Genomic DNA, 18,770 nt, shown 5'->3' on the forward strand with positions numbered 1-18,770 from the left:
ACAGGGTGCCAAGAAAATTGCTCGGACTGCACAGGCTCATCTGAACATTCGCAGTTCAGAGGCCCAGAGCCTTTCATTCTTGCTGTAAAATAGCATGGCTTGCTGGTGGTGTGGGAAGAAATTGGGATGCACAGCATGCTCTCTCCCCCCTCCATCACCAGCTGATGCCCACATACATTAATTTTTGGCTCTATTCTTACTCTTTGCCAAAGACATTGCCCCATAAACCATGCACACACTGTTCACTTGGGCAATGTAATTTCTTAAATCCCTTGCAAGTCACTGGATATATGGCTTAAGCTGCCTCTACCCTAGTTTATCAACAGAAAACTTAGGAGCAATGTGTTTTCTTAACAGCACAAAGGGAACACAAAGTTTACATAAAACAGGCTGACGCATTTTCGTACTGCAGAGCGAGTCCTTTGTCTTATTGAAATCAACAGGAGTAAAGGATGGCAGAGTCTGGCCCTTCATATTTGCAAAGTGCTTTTTTTGATCCCCAGACAACATTATGATCCTTCCAGAGCACAGTATTTCGAATGCAAAAATCAAGCCTAATGAAGGGTAAGTTAAACAAGTCCAGACAATTTACAAAGAAACAAATGTCCCTTTGCAAAAGCTTTAGAAAATCCAATAAAATACACATACTGTTTAGTGAAGTGAGATGAAATGCCTGCATGCATATGATAGTAGGAAAGAAACAATTCAGCTCTGAAGAAACAGGTAACTACAGCAGAATGCATTTTTTTTTCATTTCCTCCTGTAAACAAGAAAACCTGGATTTCTGCTGCCCACCCTAACGGTTAGATCACAAGCATATTTTCTGCAGTCAGGTATTCTTTGAGTTAGAAATCAAGTGATGTTTATTATAGCATGCCATTATGAAAACACAACACAGAAAGCTCAGGAAAGTCAGTAAAGGTGATGCTAGGCATCTAAATAACTCTCAGTAACCTTCTTTCTTCCTGTTATTTATTTATATTCATCCAATAATAGTCAGGACTTGGGACCGTCTTGTACTAGCTCTGTGCAAGTAGAGCAAGTGAGCAGACAAGACGAAGAGAGAGAGAATCTACTATCTGCCACCCATTCCCCCTTCATCGTTGCTCAAGAGCTAGCAAAATCACCTGAAAACTTTGTCAGAAAAAACTTTTAAAAGAAGCAGTTCTAATGGAAAAAAGGTAGCACTGGGCTGTAACGGGGCTTTTCTCTTTGAATTGAATCTGATTTGGTTTGCTACACTCTCAGCCTATATAAAAAGACCTGAAAAAATACGGAAGATCAAGTGATGTATTCCTGTATTTCAGTATGTGTATAAAAATAATTTTACTTTGATATAAAAAATACACACCGTATACATTTTCCCCCACAGACTTCTAAAGCGGAGACAACACAGTCTTTGCCCGTAGTTCAATAAAATCTTCATTTCCATTATGATTTCTACAATAGCGTTCACTGAACATGAGATCAAACAAGCACAGAGGAACATGTAATGGTGATCCTGTTTCTTTGACAACACATCCTGTTCCTGATTCCCAGTGTCTGTATTTTTGTGAATCAATAACACAAATATTTGTACCCGAGTCTAATTTTACTCACATGGTTAATCAAGTGATTTGGTTTTACTTACATGAACTTGAATGGGATTACTCAGTCGAGTAGAGTTACTCACGAGCACAAATCTTAGGATGAGACGAGACACAACAGCACTACAGATCTGTCTTATCCTATCAGGGAAAGTTAGAAAAAAAATGCCTTACCTGATGTTTTTTCTGTGAACACCACCTTGGACTCTGCTGTGAAATTCTGCCCTGTCAGGATCATCTGTTGTCCTCCATAAACGAGGCAGCTATCAATGTCTTGTCTTTCAACCATTGGAAGTTCATGAGCAGACCTTTGGGCTGTGGACAAATTGCAGACATGAATGAAACCAACTCCATTTTACCAGGACTTTCCAAATCTTCCCAGAACTGTCCACAGATCGATCTTGTCATCGTTACCATCCGTTGACTGCCAAAGCAGCTTCTCCAGGGTGCTAAATTTAGGTTTGAGAGGGAAAAATAAACTTACTCAAGGCATTTTATTTGGAAACATTCAGGAGCTGGCTGCAGCGTTTCAGCTGTGCTGGCCTTACTCCTTGTCCTTGAGAAAGGACAGCTTGGATGAATGAGCTGGAACTTGCCCATGCCTTTTTCCAAATAAATGGCCAAATTTTCAAGTGCAGGCACACTACCACCCTGGAGCCCAAAAATTCCACCTGCAGAGAGGATTCCACTGAATAACACTGAATTCCTTCAGGGGAAAAAAAATAATAAAAAAAAAAAGACAAAACCAACATCAGCTACAAAAGCCCACTGCCTCCTACAGAACAGGGACTAGGCTGGGCCTGGAACAGAACGTTTGGCAACAAAAGCACCATCTCCATGTGCAGGCACTGAGCCTTGTGCACACAAGAGGGGCAATCACAAAGCCACATTTGCGAGCAGGAATGGACTACTGCAGCCTGGGCTCTTTGCAAACATGTTTTGCAGAGGCCTGAACGTCTGAGGAGCAGGGCCCCGTGTTGCAGGCTGAGTTTGATTATAAAAGGCAAGGAAAGAAAAGGTAGGGCAGAATCCAGAGAGACATGTACGTGATCAAGGATTTCTAAGGTCTTTACTGTTCTTGGCCACAAACTTGGAGCATGACTTTGGCAAGTTATTCTCTCTTTCCCCAGCCAGAAAACCAGATAGCACCATCTCTCAACCTACTTTCTTCTCATCCCATTAAAACAGCCATTTGCATGGTCAGAAAAGCTTCGGAGAATCCCAGTCACCATCCCTACAAGCCCATTCCAACTGTTTGCTAACAAGCGTCAGGAGCCGAAGAAAGTGAAGATGTGAGAACTGTTCTCTGTAACGCAGACAGCTGGAAGATATCATGAGCTTCCCTGTGACCAGACCAGGTGGGCAGCAGTTTGGGTCTGGTGAACTGCGAGTTCATGACCTGCACTCAAACTCCTCCAGATTCATCCACCCCAACTGGAAAGGCCTCTAGAGGATGCCGCTCATCTACTTAACAGCTGCCTTGGCTGGATTTTAACTTTCTTTGACAAACAGCCTGCTCCCAAGAGACCCTGAGCACTTGTGTCTTCCCTTCACCAAACACCATTGGCTGCCGAGCCAAAAATAAGGAATTATTATCCTATATGTTCAGTCCCGGCCCTCCACTCACACACAGGCAAGGCTGTGCTTTCTGTGACCTGGTCCCAGCACCGTTTTACCGCTGTGCAACCTTTAGAAAGCCAAAAACCCACCAGCTCTTGGCCACGGTGAGAGCTGTACGAATCCCCTCAGCACATGAAGAATATTTGGTGGGAAAATACAAGCATTAAACCTTTCAGACAGGTGTCTGTAGAAATGGGGAGCAACTTTTCTAACAAGGACAAGCTCAGCTGAACCCTTTCTGCCAGTCATGACAGAGTTTTTTCTCTTGTTAAAAATACAGATAATTCAGTATTTGTAACTTTACTGTGCCATTTGAGAGGCATTTTTGGAAATCTATTTAAAACAACCTTATGACTCATTGTTCCCTTCAAATATATAAAAACAGCTGGGCTAAGATACTGCCAATTAAGAATATACATTCAGATTATTTTCACAGAAGCTGCTAATTTCTTTCACATGGCTGTATGATTAATTCCTTTCCCTAAATTCTCAAAATTTTGATGAATTCATAATTGGATTTATCACAAACACAGATCTGTAACCTCAAAGGCTTAAGAGTAAATAGCAATCATCAAAAACATTCCTACAACAGTCAAAAGAAAATTAATTTCAGCTTTGCCTTGGATGTTGTTTATTCCTATTCAATCCCCAACTTTCACTCCTAATGCATCCCAAGTCATCAAAATTCCAGATTTAACCTACATCTCCAGACTTCAGTGTATTAATAGAGAGCTTTGTACCTGACATCCCACAGACCAGTGGTTCTCAAGGCTTTTTCAGGACGAGGAAGGACAAATTTTAGCCTGGAAATAACTGTCTGACTCATCTTAATTACATTTGGATCTCAGCAAGCTGGAAATCACTGCTGAAGACCAAGCCTCTGTCCAACTTCCATAGAGCGCAGTGTTTGTGTATGCTGCGACCTACCAGGGAGCCGGGGAGGACAGCCGGTTCACCGGGAACGTGCATCCCAGCTCTTAGGAAATGCCAAAACCCCTTCTGCCATCCTCAGCCGAGCTGGGACAGCCTCAGCAGCACTGCCTGGAAGCCTGCGATGGGCAGAGGTGTTCCCCGATGCAGCTCCGTGCTGCCACAGCCCCATGGCCAGTAGCAGCCAGGCTGATGCGGAGCTGTGTTCTGGGATGGCTACACACCAGCAGGCTACAGGCATCTCTAAAACTGCTTCTGCCCTGACCCAGATTTGGGTGTACAAAACTTGTAGGTGTACAAAACTTGTGCATGCTTTATACGTGCTGCAGAATAACACCATTTGGAATTGTTTTAGCTGACTTTCTTAAAGCAGATAGCATGCTAAAGGAAAAGGTGGAGGAATATAGGTAACTACCAAGCACCAAGTTTCCTCTGTCCCATTCGCCTGCACTCTTCTCCTCCCACTTGGTGGTTTGCAAACCCTTTTCTAAAAAAAAACACTTTTCACTTCCAAGATATTTTTTTTTACCCAGGCCCATAAGAAGGTTTCAGCCCATTCCCCATTTCCACCAGTAATGAGTCTCAAGGTTCAGTGTGGAGCTGCCTCAGTAGGGTTACTTTTTTTTGCTCTGCAAGAAATATTAATTGCCAATAAATCTCCTTCCTCTAAGGCTCATGATGGGTGGACTGCATGCAGTAATTTCACACTATTCCTTCTCTTCCCCCAGGGGTTGGCACTTCATAAAGTGACCTACAGCTACTGGAGTTTATGAGCTTTGAATAAACAAAACACTGTTGATTTAACCAGTTGGGGTGTTTACTTTCAATAGCAACAGTTACTGACATAAGGCAGCAAAGCAAATGCTATAGAAATACTCACACTTGGCCTGAAGCAGTGTGTCAACCTATTAACAGGGGACATTATTTTTCTATTTTATTTGACTGTCTGCAAATCAAGATGTCATGGATACATGGTGCCAAGAAATACAATGCATGCAGCAACATAAGAGAAAGAGAGCTGCTGTCTCAGAGCGTTGCAGCACCTCCAGCGAGGCTCAGTCTGGGAGGGGAGCAGCCCCTGAGCTGCCACCCCTGCCCGTGCCACCCGGCAGGCCCACTGCTACCCACAGCCCACCCAGGCTCGCCTGCACCCGCTGCACGGGCACAGGGTGCTTGTCGGGGGCTGAGACACTATCTCCTTCCCTATGCCAGCAGGTGGAGGGAAGGTTTAGAAGGCCTGATCCTCTGGGTCAGCAGGCTGAATGCTTCACATGGGATGCACAAGCCTGGAGGCTGACTGTAAGGAAGTGGGCCAAGGCAGGGCAAAGGTGTTTCTGGCTTCTCCACCTGCCCGCAGCACCCATAACCATCCCTTTTTCAGCAGAGAGGCTATTGGGTTTCTAAAAAAAAAAAAAAAAAGGGATTATTTTGAGACAACTAATTACCTGGATAAGTCTGTTGTGGCTCCAAATCTCCCCCAGGAGAGTGTTGCCCATTGCTGCTAGCAGGTTCCAAGTGACAACCTCAGTTGTATTCCCTAATGTGCTCCTTAGGTAATCCCAGATCCACCTGAGTGCCCCTTTTGCTCCGTGCCACCCAGCTCTCCCCATCAGCACTCCTCCCGCACGCATCTTCAGGGACAAGCAGTTCTCGCCCTGCCTGAGCATCGTGTTTCCTTCCACCAGCTTGGAGGGCTTCCAAGTGCAGCCCTGTCTTGCCCAAAAGCTGACTCGTTTTATGAAAAGCCTTAACTGACGCTAAATGTCTCTTAACAGCCTCCAGAGAGGAACAGTCTCAGCAATCTCTCTCCCGCATGTGCAATACGGATGAGGGCTGGATCGGGTAATGTAAGCCAAGCAAAAACACTAACGTGATTTGCCTCTCAGGAGGAACGGGCTTGTGAACTCTGCGCAGGGCAGTGCGGGTCTGACCGACACTTCCAGGGCAGAGATACTCTACAGCCTCCGTGTATCCACGCACCATCTCAGTGCCACCTTCTGCAGGGTGGCTGGAAGCCTCCGTGAAAACCTCTGTGTAAATAGAGTCAAAAGAATAGCTGCTGGAGTCAAATCTGCTCTATGCTGTCTTTCTGACACCTGCAGCACTGGATCCAGAGCTTAGCCACAGCTGGCTAGCGTTCAGGACAGATCTTACCCTGGGCAATCACAAGAAGCAGGATTGAGGCTCACCTGCGGCAAAGCTAGCATTACCTCAAATTGCCATCACAAGCCAAGTAAAACCAAAAATGTGGCTACTTAAAAGAGGTGGGGTCACAACTTGCACCCCCAGTGCAGTAGCCTCCCCAGGGCAGATGTCCAGGTCCCTCTTTGGACCCACCCTGTCCTTACCCTGCCCAGGGCAGCCCCAGCCCATCTCAGCTTGCTGGAAGCCTTCAAGCTGGGATTCACCACGTCTGACATGTCTTTCCAAACCACCAAAGGCTCTTGGCTCTAACCACTGATTTCTGTTGGATCTGAGAAGAGCAGATAGAGCTGGGAGTCTGGTGCTAAAAAAAACCCAAACCCTAGAAGCAATAGCAGAGGCATAATTTGTTGTGGGATTAATTCTTCCACCTCAGTGCAAACCTTAATGAGCCAAAGTAAGTATTTCATTCCTGCTGTCACACTCTGTTTATTTACCACAAGCTGCCTGCCTGTGGTAGGACTGATAGGATAAGAGCTCCTGTGCCCAACGCTTATCCAACGCATTAATGTCCTGAGAGACTTTGATCTCATCCATCACAGGCTGAAGTGCCCTGAGCTCTCTGGCGGGACAAGGGGCAAAGGCTGGGGAGCTGCAGTATGGGAGCCAGGGAAGGACCAAGGGCAGGAGACACCTTTAGCAGGCAGGTGGCCATCAGCAAGGTCCCCTAGAGAGCAGCAGTCTTCTAATGGGTGGGATGCAATGATTCACCTCCTGGTAGGAGTATGGGACAGTGGATGGCTTAAGTGAGGATCAAGTAAATAAAGCAAATTTCCAACCCTCGTGATTAGATGGGAAACCTTGGAAATGTGATCTAAACGCTGTGAAAAGAAGAACCCAGTATGAATGACAACAGTTTCCAGTTTGTTGCCAGCAAGACTTAATCAGCAGTTTGTGCAGAGCCATCCAAGAAAAAAGCACCAAAAATAGAGGGCTTTTCTCCACCTTCTTCCCTGCACATAATTTATGATGTCCTTACGAAGGAGGAGTGACAAGCACTGATGGCAGTAGTGTCAGATAAGTATGATACTTTCTATGAACTGCAGCCAGCTCACCAAACCAGCGTGTGATTAATGACAGGAAAACCATGGCCTCGGTTCACTTGTCTGTCAATCATCTCTGTGGGTATGCACAGCACTTCCCTTTAATCCCTTGTGGAGGAGATCCACCGAGCTTAAATTATGCTCGGAAATCCATGCTCTGCGTAATATGCTGGGGTGCTTGCTTTTACCAACAGCCATATTGCAAACACAAAAAGTAAACAGGAGTTTATCCTCGCAGCAAGGCTTGCAGAGCCTGCTAAAAGGGCAGGCATTTTCCTTCTGTCTGACTCAGACTTTCCAGACTGAAATATTTCGGTTGCACATTAGACGTGGCAAATGTTGACAGAATTAGCTTCTAACTTCTGTGCTTTAGGAGAGAGAAAAAATTCACTTCAGAAAAAGCACTATTTTTTGTGTCAGCTGTATTTACAGCAAACTGTGTGAGTGTCTTGAAATGAAAGGGGCAAAAAATAGCCTTTAATTCAACTGGAAACCACACTACTCTCATAATAATCATGGTTTATGGTTAAACCTGCACATGGGTATCTCCCATGTGCAAAGAGACCATTTGTTTCAGCCTTTTTATCTCAATAAACTAGGGTTTCTTCTTGCCTGCCATTGTATTCCAACCAGCACAACTCCCAGTCGAGGAAAAAGCACTCGCTGGTTTGCCAAGACAACATTCTTTTACATGACTAGCTCTTTCCTCTGTAGTTATTAATGTGTCACATATCATAGGCTCAGATTGTCTAATATTATGGGAAAATCTACTAGAAGGAGAGAAAAATAAAGGAAACTTCCAGGGAAATTGATTAAAGGGAAATAAGATATTTTACCCAATTTAGTGGAACAAAATATGGTCAATAATAGAAACTATTTAAATTCCTCAGATGGACACACAGTTCTTTAGCAATAAGTTTTGTTTGTTTTGTTTTTTTACCACCTCGGAATATTTATTATAAGAACAAGATTTCAGACTTCTCTCGTGCCAAGTGCAACTGTTTGCATTTTAAGGGATTCATGAGCACAGCTTTGTATCAGCCAACACGGATTATACGAAACACAAACTGTGACACACATCGGGAGAGTTTAACCAGGTTTCATTAGAAGAAAAACTGTGACACAGCGTGGATGGTACTGCCAAGCCTACACTCACATCTCGCAGACACTTGCATAAAGCAGTCTTTGGTTGCAGACAGCATGGACTAAACCAAGCTGCCTTGCAGGTGCTTATGTGGCAGCTCTGACCTCCCTTCAGTACTGCTCCTTCTCTGCTCCGTGGATGCTTCAGCCCAGGGTTAGAAACAAAACTCCAGAGACCAATCACTCACTGACAAATGAGTTCCAGCTCATAGTGAAAAGTAAATCAAAGCGAATCAATAGAACTAATGTTACAGAAATTATCTTAACAGTTTGAAAATAATGATCAGGTCAGCAAACAGCAAACCCCTCCACGGGCAATGCGCCAAGTGGCTTCTCATTATTAGGGCAGTATTTGAAGGGACAAGTTAACTCCGTAACTCTTCACACCTGCAATTTCACCATCGTCTGTGACAGCAGCCCTGTGACAGCCCTGCCTGGCCCAACACGAGCTCACCTGCACGAGCCGGCTTATGCCTGTGCCTAAAGCACGGAGCTGCACAAGCAGGGACGGACACCGGGGCATGCACAGCTGCAGTAGGACTAACAGCGCCGAGGTGCGCAGGGGTGCGCAGGCAGGGAGCGGGGCCAAGCAGCACGCTGCTGCATGGGCCCATTGGCTGTGCATCCTGGGGTCACCTCATGTAGTGCCTCTGGTGCTTGCTGCCGTTTCATGGACTGAGCACGGAGGAAGGGATTTTTCTCAACTTTCCAGCACCACACCTCCAAGACAGTGGCTTTTTAACCCTAAGTAAGTGATGGCCTGTTGCTACAATTATCAGAGGGCTTTCAAATACCTTTGCCTCCTCAGTGGCTTCAGAACGAATCAACAGGCAACAGGAGAAATAATCTGCAAGCTGCTGAAGGCGCAGGCTTGTCTGGATATGAGGTCGATTTTAAGCATAACTGATCATTTAACAACATACCACCTCCTTGGTCCTCCCACACAGCTGCCTGGGGAGGAACTTGCTCCGGATGATGCTTTGAACCTGTGAAATCCCCTCCTAAAACCTGTCAAGTGCCGAATGTGACACAGATGAGGTGGAACAAAATCGCCCCGTGAAAAGCAGATACTTCACAGTTCTTGCTTCATTGCAGCTAATGATCTGCTGACACCGGTGGGAGTTTTCAGCCAGGATCAGCCTCTGCTGAGGAGAGTGCTCAGATATTCTGTTGGTAGCAACAGTGCTCTCAGGGGAACCCCACTGGTAGGGAAATGGACAGTTATCTTAGAGCTGCTACTTACTAAGGCTTTCCCGGTGGGATATTACTAACAGCTACCAGACAGGAGAGACCCCGAGGATAAGGGCTCCCAGGTGCCCATGTCAAAAAAAAAACGAAAAGTGAACAAAGGATCCAAAAAAAAAAGAGAGAATCCCAGCAGCATGTGAAGGTGAGAGGTGGGACACAAAGAGAAAAGCCACAGTGTGCCCCTTCTTGGCAGGGCACCTGAGCTTACCCGGGACTGTGAGCTCTGCAACATATGCACATTGGGAGACACTGAGATTACCATCTCCAGCATGATTTCGCCTGCATTACTAATGCTGGCTGAATCAACTGATGTTTTTAACCATCTTCCCAGAACTGGGCTGAGATCAGGAAGTACTACTGAAATGCAAAAACGTTGCTAACTATGCAAAAGGAAGAGGCTTATTACTCCAGATCACTTTATACGCTGCTTCCACGAGTTCAGAAAAGCACAGTCCTTAACATGTCTCTGCAAACTGCCAGTATATCCAGTATTCCAAAAACAAAACGTTTTTTTTTCCTTGGGGAACAAATAATTCTTTTCTTGTAGGAGCTTTGCTATCTGCTGTGCAGCCAATATTTTCATATTTTAATGATAAAAAAACATAAAAATAAACCATTTACACTGCTATCTCCACTCTTGGCTTTTTTATGCCCCTAAGACTCAACAAAGCAAACCTATCTCAGAATAAATGCCTACACATCTCAAACAAGCCATTGCAAACAGCAGTCATTGCACAGGCAACTCAGGTGTGCACATACAATTCAGAAAAATGTGATCTTACTCTGGAAACTGTGACTGGATTTCTGCTTGAGCGCTCTTCTCTTTGGTGATGGGCACAAATACAGTGTGCAATTGCAGAAGGGTCTTAGAAATGCCTGGCTAACTCATATTTGCTTTTCCTGTGGGAGAATTTGAGCAAGTGGGGTGTGATCCGCAGGGTTCCCTGCACGACCCAGGGACCATCCATTCTCTGCTCGGGACTCATGCTGTTTTGCTGTACAGTGACGTAGGAGTTACACCTGGAGTCTCCCCACCCGAGTAGTTCCCCATTGTAGGCAGGAATGGGCCGTTTCCACTCAAAAAATAAACTGAGGGAGAAGCCAGGTGATCCTTTGCCACAATTCCCTTCCTATCCACAGAAGCTGCAATTTACTGAACGCTTCCTTTAGCAAATGGGCCTTTGTTTTGGCAGGGACAGGTTTGGGGTGGAGGCCACTATTGTTTCAGCCATCTGGTCCCACAAAGGATCGTAACTGTTTCCTATGGAGAAAGGTGGTGGCTACTCCCACTGTTCTCCCTTCCCCATCACAGTGCCAGACCTCACTCCGTTGCTAAAATGCTCTGACAGTTGGTATCTTCTCATAAACGTTGCCAGGAGATCACACACATCCATCATCCTCTCCTTAGCCTTGCCTTGTTTATTCATTCCTACTGTTTTTTAAAAAGCTGCCATCAATAATTCAACTAGCCAGTTTCTCTTGATTTCCCATCCAAAGTTGACTCCTCTCTCTTCTTCTAACCAGTTGTTATTTAAGTAAAGCCTGCATCCCCATAAACAAAACTCACACATGAGAAACTTTTCAATGACTTTCTTCACACGATTTATGGCAAGACAGGTTCTGCTAATGAGGTGAGTCATTCAGCAAAGGGAGAGGAAAACTGTTCATTATGTATTTGTGAAATCCCCAAACCGCTAAAAAGGCACCATTTACCAACAAAAAGCATCACAGGATGCACACGAACCAGCAAAGTGGGTGGAGCCCTTCCAGAAATGACTGTGACACGGGAAAGGGGGGGGGGGGGGGGGCACCTTGTCGGAGGCCTCACTTTCTCAGGATTCAGTACATTAAAATGAGTGGGAGGTGCAGGTTTCTCAGCTTACAAGCTTATAGGATTTGCCCCTCAGAAATCAAAAATGCAAGTTTTCTTCTGGCCCTCAGGGGAATACCAGAGCAACCCGGCCTTTCCCTGCTTCAGCTGCAGCCTGAGTTGTATACCTCTTTGCACTGACATCTAGAAAAAACAATAACCAGGATGCGCCTGAGCCTCAAAATCAAACATGTTTCCCCATTTCAGTTGTTCTCCTAGCACAGCTCAAATCAGAGGACTGCAGTCACTCCTTCAGCAGGCAGGACCGGCCACAGCGCTAGGATCTGGCCCATAGTTGAATTCAAAACATCCAAACACCTGCCAACTTGTGGACAAATTCTGGTTGTGCCTCCACTCATAATAAAACCACTCGCAGGAAGGCAGGCAGCGTGCACACTCGGGCACAAACAGGGAGAACGTGTACACACCCCTACACACACATCCACGCTGGCTCCCTGCTCCCAGAAATGACCTGCTAGCCAGAGGGCTCCAGCAGCAACACGCTAATAAATAAATTCGCCGAAGCCCCGAAGTCCCTCACCGTCTTCACAAACGCTAAGCACTGCAAAGAGCCACCTGCCACCCAAGCTTGTGTCAGGAGAGGGAGTGCACACAGGTGAGAGCCACAGGTCACTCAAACGGTGGCACAGACAGAGACACTGGCTCCTTGCGTTTGCCAAGCTGAGCAGGTTTGGGGTTTTTCCCCTCAGTGCTAACCTGGAGCAGAGGGACAAGATGATCGTTGTTGCAAGAGATGGAGAAGGAGTAAATCTCAAGGGATACTTACAGCATTCGATGGGGTTTGATGCTGCTTGCAGAGAAATGATCCTGCCATTGGACTCGGGGATGTGCACGCGGAAAACAAGCCGGACGCGGGTGTTCTTCCGGCCGATGTCTGTCTCTCCCTTGCGCAGCTCGATGTCTGCATTCCTCAGCTTCAAAATCCCCGCACAGTCAATGCTGCCAAACACACACACCGTTTAGCTTAACATTCCTGCTCTCAAACAGCTTGGAAATAGGTGACAGTCAAGAGGATTAAGCTGTTTTGCTTCAACCTCCGGGTTAAAAGCACTTCCAAACACTTGTTCTGTGTAGGATCTAGATATGGCCATTTCAGCAGTTACAGGGGAAGAAATCCCGGACGTGGCGAGTGAGGGACACTGTTGGATCCCTCCCCAGAGAGTCTGGGCCCAGTGGCTCAGCATGTCCCAGGCACGTCCCAGCCAAGGGCTAGGGGTGGCCTTAACTCTGGCAACAGCAGAAGACAAACATCATCTCTAAACTTCATAACCCCGAGTCTTATTCCCCTCCAGTGCTAAGCACGAGTGTGCACAGTGGGGCAGGGAAAGTGATTCAGCACAAGGAGGGCACACAGGGCAGGCAACCAGCTGAGCCGGTGCCGCAGCCCTCGGTGAGCTGGGGACCATTAAAGCCTCCACCGCCCGCTCTACCAACAGCTCAGCACCGAGACTGCACAGCAGCTATTGCCTGCACGTGGGCAAATTAGTTCAGCTCCATGGAGAATCACAGCGGTTGAACCAGCTAATTGCGTGCACCACCCAGGCATGTTTTCCCCACGGTTTGTAATGCAAGCATCGAATTCATCTCTGAAGCAGGAACCAAACCGTTCTCTCCTACTTTTGGACAAACTAGGTGCTACTGCTAGAACTGGGCTCTCCAGCCCTGGCCCAGGTCACCATGTCATCCTCCAAAGCCCTGGGATGTTGGTCCCAGCCAAGGCAATAGCCTGGAAGAGCAGAAAATGGTTCTCCTGCACAAAGGGAGCATGTAGGGAGCAGAATGGGGCTGAGCAGCAACGAAATGTTTAAGATTGCTCAAACCAGCATTGCAACTGAATACTGGTGCAAGTGCAGGTTAACTTCCTAAGAGTCCAGCGTGACCTAGCAAACACGCCTGTCTACATTAAGAGAATGTGCCAATTAATATTTATAGAATCCGAGATCTTCAGCTCAGCAATAGTCCTTGGAGGGTGCAGTGAGCACCGTTATTAAACGGGCACTGCCAATCCATTTTGATACCAGTTTTAAAGACACTCATTTTTCTTCTTTTGATATGAATTAAAATCACATTTTGGGAGACCCCAAACTGTTTCCTTCCTACACCCACACTGTTTCTTGCCATTGCCTGTGTGCAGGGGTTTATTACTCCAGCGTTACTTGTAAGGAATGAGGTACATTTTCTGAAAAAAGATATAAAGAAAGAATGTAGAATTTGCGATGAAATAGAGGGGCTTAAAAACATAGCTGCTCTGCCAATTTTGTCAGTATCCTCTGAAGGATGGAGATACAGCTCTTCCCTCTGCAGAGCAATCACTCTCATGCTGCCTGGCACACATTCAAGCCTGAAGCTTCAGACTGGTGCCCACTTCATCCCTCTGCCTCCATAAAACTGGAAGAGGTAATATAGAAAAGATGTGCCTGTGCTTGCTTTTCTGTTAACCTATTACAACAAGAGAGCGCAATTCCATGGCCAGAGCACTTGGCTGAGCTCAGAAGAGATGTTTTCTATTCCAGTAAATGCTATAAAATGAATCGTACACCTTTCCTCCATTGTCTACTGCTCCTTGCTTCTCACTGTGTCCCTGCAGCATAAGGACTTGAGATATGAGTCTTGTTTTGCTTAGTGCCCTACAAACCCATTCTGACTTCGAAGATGAACGATGATTACAATATAGTCACCGCAATTGGGGTAAAGAGCAAAAATGCCTGCATGGTCACCTGATAAATGGTAACTCTTTAAGCATTTAACCCAGGTGCTTGCAACTGCTGCTCATGCTTTTGTAAAACAGGTCTTACACTCATATATCTTCCTGATGCTTTGGAAAGGGGAGTCCCTCCAGAGCAGGCATCATTATTCATTTAAGTGACTCCTTTCCAAAAAAGAAGGAACTTCATATGCCAATTTAATCCTGCTCAATTTTGCTAATAAAAAGAAATATGCTTACGTTGCTTTCATGTTGTTTTTGGGTTCCAATGGAATCTCTAAAACTTTGGTGTTGCCAATGATTTTTTCATAGCTGGTGGTGGTGACAGTTTTTCCTGTAATGCGATGGACTTGATAGAAAGCATGAGGTTTAAGTATCCGTTCGTCTGCTGTCCCAATGAAGATCTGAAGACCCAAGGGTTTGTTCTCCATGTAACCGTGAAGCTGGCAAGACATTAAAAATCTGTTATCGAACACAGAGCTTGAAATGCCTTCATGTCAGGAAACCAAGTAGATATACAGATATGGAGATATAGATATTCATAAAGGTATATGTAGTACAGACTCTTTCTCGCTCTCAGAGACAGACATCCTCTTAAGAGTATTTGCTGGAGTCCGTGATACATAGGGAAAGAAGACAATGGAAAGGATTTAATTAATGATGGTAATACTAAATATATCAAGAAGAAAAAAGAATATATTAAGAAGAAAAAATTCCAGACAAGCTCTCCATTACCAGAAATTGTTGGTTGTCAAAACAGATTGATAAAACCCCTCAAAAGATAAATTTCTGAGTACACTTGTTTAATTTGCAGTGACTGTTTCCTAAATGAGGTTCAAAAGATTTTTCTCTGTGCGGTGGATAAAGCTGGTAAGCTGCATTGACTCGTCACACCAGCAGCCTTGAGCAGCAGCAAACACAGCAAGGACAGAAGAAAGTCTCTTACTTGCATTTGGTATATACGTAGTACTCCCATATGCACCTTCTGCAGACCTTAGCAACGCTAATGGAAGATGCCCATTGACAGAGGGGCTTTAAATCAGTCCCTACGTGACATCCAACTTGGAAACCCTCGTTTCTCTCCAGCCTAACATTCAGTAGAATGACTTTGCCTCAGCTCAGCTTGTGATTCCTACTTCAACTGCAGTTAAAAAGTATTTCCCCCCCTAAACAGGAAGTATCTAGCAAATGTGTCTGCAATTTTGAGAACTGAAATGTTAAATGATGTATAAACATTTCAGAAATTAACGATCCCTGCCACATCCCCCTCTCTGGCCTTGGCACACGCAGTCTTGCCCCAGCTCACATCCATTTCAAATCCAGCTGGAAGGACTGTCCTTCCAACCTCTCACTTTGCTGACATCACCCTGAGCTTCACATCTCTCCAGCTTCCCCGTCTCCCTCATACCAGACATAAGGTGCCTGCCTTTATCGTCAAAGCTCTGCTCTTCTCTTTGCCCTCTCATCTCTCATTTTCTACCCAGTTATCAAAACCTATTTCCAAACTTCCCAAATCCAGCGCCAAACACCAGCATCAACTTCTTAGATACTCACAACATTGCATTTTCTGCCCATCAGCCTCCTCCCCCAGGGGGAATGTTCCCTTTTAGTATCTACATCTTCACCTGACAAATCTCCCTGTCTGCAGAATTCTTGAATAGTTGTAAACAGAAATACGTTCTTGGCCTCTTGAAATCACTTATGTGATTTCAACCAGCATTGAGTCGCTGCTCTTTAAAACTCATCCTTCCCTCAGCTGTTGGTTCACTTTCAGCCATTCCTCTTGCACTGCATTAAAATACTATCCGTACAGGTAGATGTGGGGTTTGGTCTGTCTGTACGGTACAAGGAGGTCTTAGTTACACGTAGAGACTGGGGCCTTTAGGGTTCAGGGACATAAACACACTCTTCTGTACTAAATAACGTTTATAAACAGCATTTGCTGCAAGAGAAGCAAGAAAGCCAGAATGCCTCCATAGGCCAGGCGACAAGGAAATTTCTCCTTCTTTATTAACATGCAAAATTACAAATAAACCATCCTAAATTTCTCACATAACCAAAAATGAAAACCAGACATTTATCTACCGCATTGCCAATGATCCAGCTGAAAGGGAACTTTATGGTCTGAGACATGCTAAATTTGTTTTCAATTACTCTGTCCAATTCAAAACCTTGATGAAGCCATACAAAGCAAATAGTACTGGAAGATCAGAGAAAAGGAAGATTAAGTTAATAGTATTCGTGGCCAAACTGGTGGGTTTTTTCTTTTTTCTTTTCACCAGTCAGCAGGAGGTATCTCTGCGTAGAAGGATTAATTCCCCCCTGGAAGGGGACCACATGCAGCATCAATGCAATCCTGGCAACCTTCCTTCAGTATGGCAAATGTAAAGCGACACTCACTCTTCTGAGCTATCATTACTCATCTAGCACATATTTGCGAGGCACACAAAGACAGGGTCTATGCCCCAGAGACCTTACAACCCAAGGGCCCGAATTTGCAGCCTCCACTCACATGAATAGCTCCATTGAAGTCAACAGGCTATAAGTATGGGTTGTGCAAGAAAGAATTACAGAATCCAGCCCAGCTGCAGCTCAGACACCTACGATAACTCACTCGCACAAGCGCTCTGGGAGATTGTGAGGAGGAAAAACAGGGTACGAGGCTCTGTGCAAACATGCCAGTTGGCTCTGGGAGCGAGGTGGAGGAGGAGCGGAGCTGGACTCCAAGCACAGGGGTTGGTATTGGAGAAGCCGTGTTGCCAAGAATGTGATAAATACGATGGCAGCCAAGGGGAGTTTTCGAAATGTATAGAGTGTATAGAAGATTAAAGGCAACAGAGGTCAAAATGACAGATCTGCCAGGAACAGGCATGAATGTAGGAATCGCCCCCCGTTTATCCATGGAGGACCATTAAGCCCAGGTCCTCTGGGAGCCATACTGAAACCCATCCTAGGTATGGTACTTTCAAACTCCAAGATTTCCTGGCCTTCAATGAAAAGCCATCTTGTCTTTACAAGGGGAGAGAGAGAAGAAGAGTAGTTTTTAAATACTGAGCATGTTTATTGTCATGTCTGACAGAGTAATTTGAGTAATTCTTCGTGGATCCAGCTAAGATGACAAGAGGATCCTTTGGACTGGAACAGTTACTACAGTGACAACAAAGCAGCTTTTGCTCTACCCTCTGTGTCTTGGCAGAACAAAATCCCAGAGTTACAGGTGGGAGACTGGAACGGAGGAAAACAGATAATAAATTACAAAAGAAAATTTGCCCCCAGTGAGCACAGTCAGTAGCAGCTACAACAGAACCAGCTACATACACAGTTTTTAATACTGGCCACCTTTAAAACTAATTTTAAGTGGTGTTTGCTCATGTACAGAATGAGTTCCCAAGGCAAAACTATTCATGGTCTTCTAATAATATGTATGTCTGTGGCTGTGTGTCTGTATAAATGTATACGCACTTCAAGAGAGAAATTGATTGTGTGCTCGTATGGCAATGTTTGTATCATCTGCTGGACAAGGAGGTACAAATCACAGTAAAAAGCCTTCTGGTCCTCCACAGGACCAGATTTTAAATTAATTGTCTGATCAGGGGAAGAAAGTAACATAATTATTTGGTAATTTATGGCATTATGGCAATGCTTTAGGATGACATCACTGTAAAATCAAAATAGCGTTATGAAACACAAATACAAAGAGAAAAATACATGTAAAAGAGTCAAGTATCCCCATCTGAAGGTGTGTGTCCTTTTCTTGAGTTAACTGATTATGTTTTAATGGATAATATAGGTGGTCATTTACCACAAGAATTTCCCTCAACCTTTTGCTTGCTAAGAACACATCAGAATGACTTAGGAACAAAAAATTAAGATGACAGCCCAAAGAAATGCTCCAGGAGCTTTAACATCAGCATTTTACAATCAGCTCTGCCAAAAACTTACTACATAGCTTTGGTCATGTCATATAACCTCTCTGTTTACCTGTAACAAGAACAGCGATGCTAACCCTACTTTGCAGGGATAGAAACAAGTTAATATTTTGTGCTGCATTTTTATATAGAAAAATTCATTGTGAGCTAGAATGAAAGCACACATTAAAGCTATGTTTCAGATACGTGTCTCTCCTTAAAACTGAACTATGAGTGACTGTTACTCTCAATAAACACTCACCTCCACTATGCTAGGTGGCTGCTTTAGTATTTAACCACAATGCTGATCTTTCCTTTGGCAGAGCAAAGGAGTAGAAATAACCCTTAAAGAACCCTACAGAGAAGTGAAGATGTAAAACATTTTTTAAATAATAACAACTTTGAAATGCATTTTTTCCTCCTTTAGCAACAATCAAGCCACTCTGAAGTCTCAGTTTTTCAGGTCTACTCTTCTGCTCATCTCAGGGAAGGGGG

The 18,770-nt window shown here is 44.9% G+C and overlaps 1 protein-coding gene across 5 annotated transcripts in view; it reads right to left on the reverse strand.

Moving 5' to 3' along the window:
- NFATC2 (nuclear factor of activated T cells 2) overlaps positions 1-18,770 on the reverse strand; it is a 101,200-nt gene that overhangs the window by 50,299 nt on the left and 32,131 nt on the right. For all 5 annotated transcript variants that reach the window (XM_055722460.1, XM_055722457.1, XM_055722455.1 and 2 more), the window contains exons 4-6: positions 14,608-14,810; positions 12,430-12,602; positions 1,761-1,901 (exon numbers count right to left, since the gene is read on the reverse strand). In XM_055722460.1, coding sequence (XP_055578435.1) covers positions 1,761-1,901; positions 12,430-12,602; positions 14,608-14,810 — 517 coding nt within the window. The remainder of the gene's footprint in view (positions 1-1,760; positions 1,902-12,429; positions 12,603-14,607; positions 14,811-18,770) is intronic.

This window comes from Falco cherrug, chromosome 10, assembly GCF_023634085.1.
Source record: "Falco cherrug isolate bFalChe1 chromosome 10, bFalChe1.pri, whole genome shotgun sequence".
Classification (NCBI taxonomy): Eukaryota; Metazoa; Chordata; class Aves; order Falconiformes; family Falconidae; genus Falco; species Falco cherrug.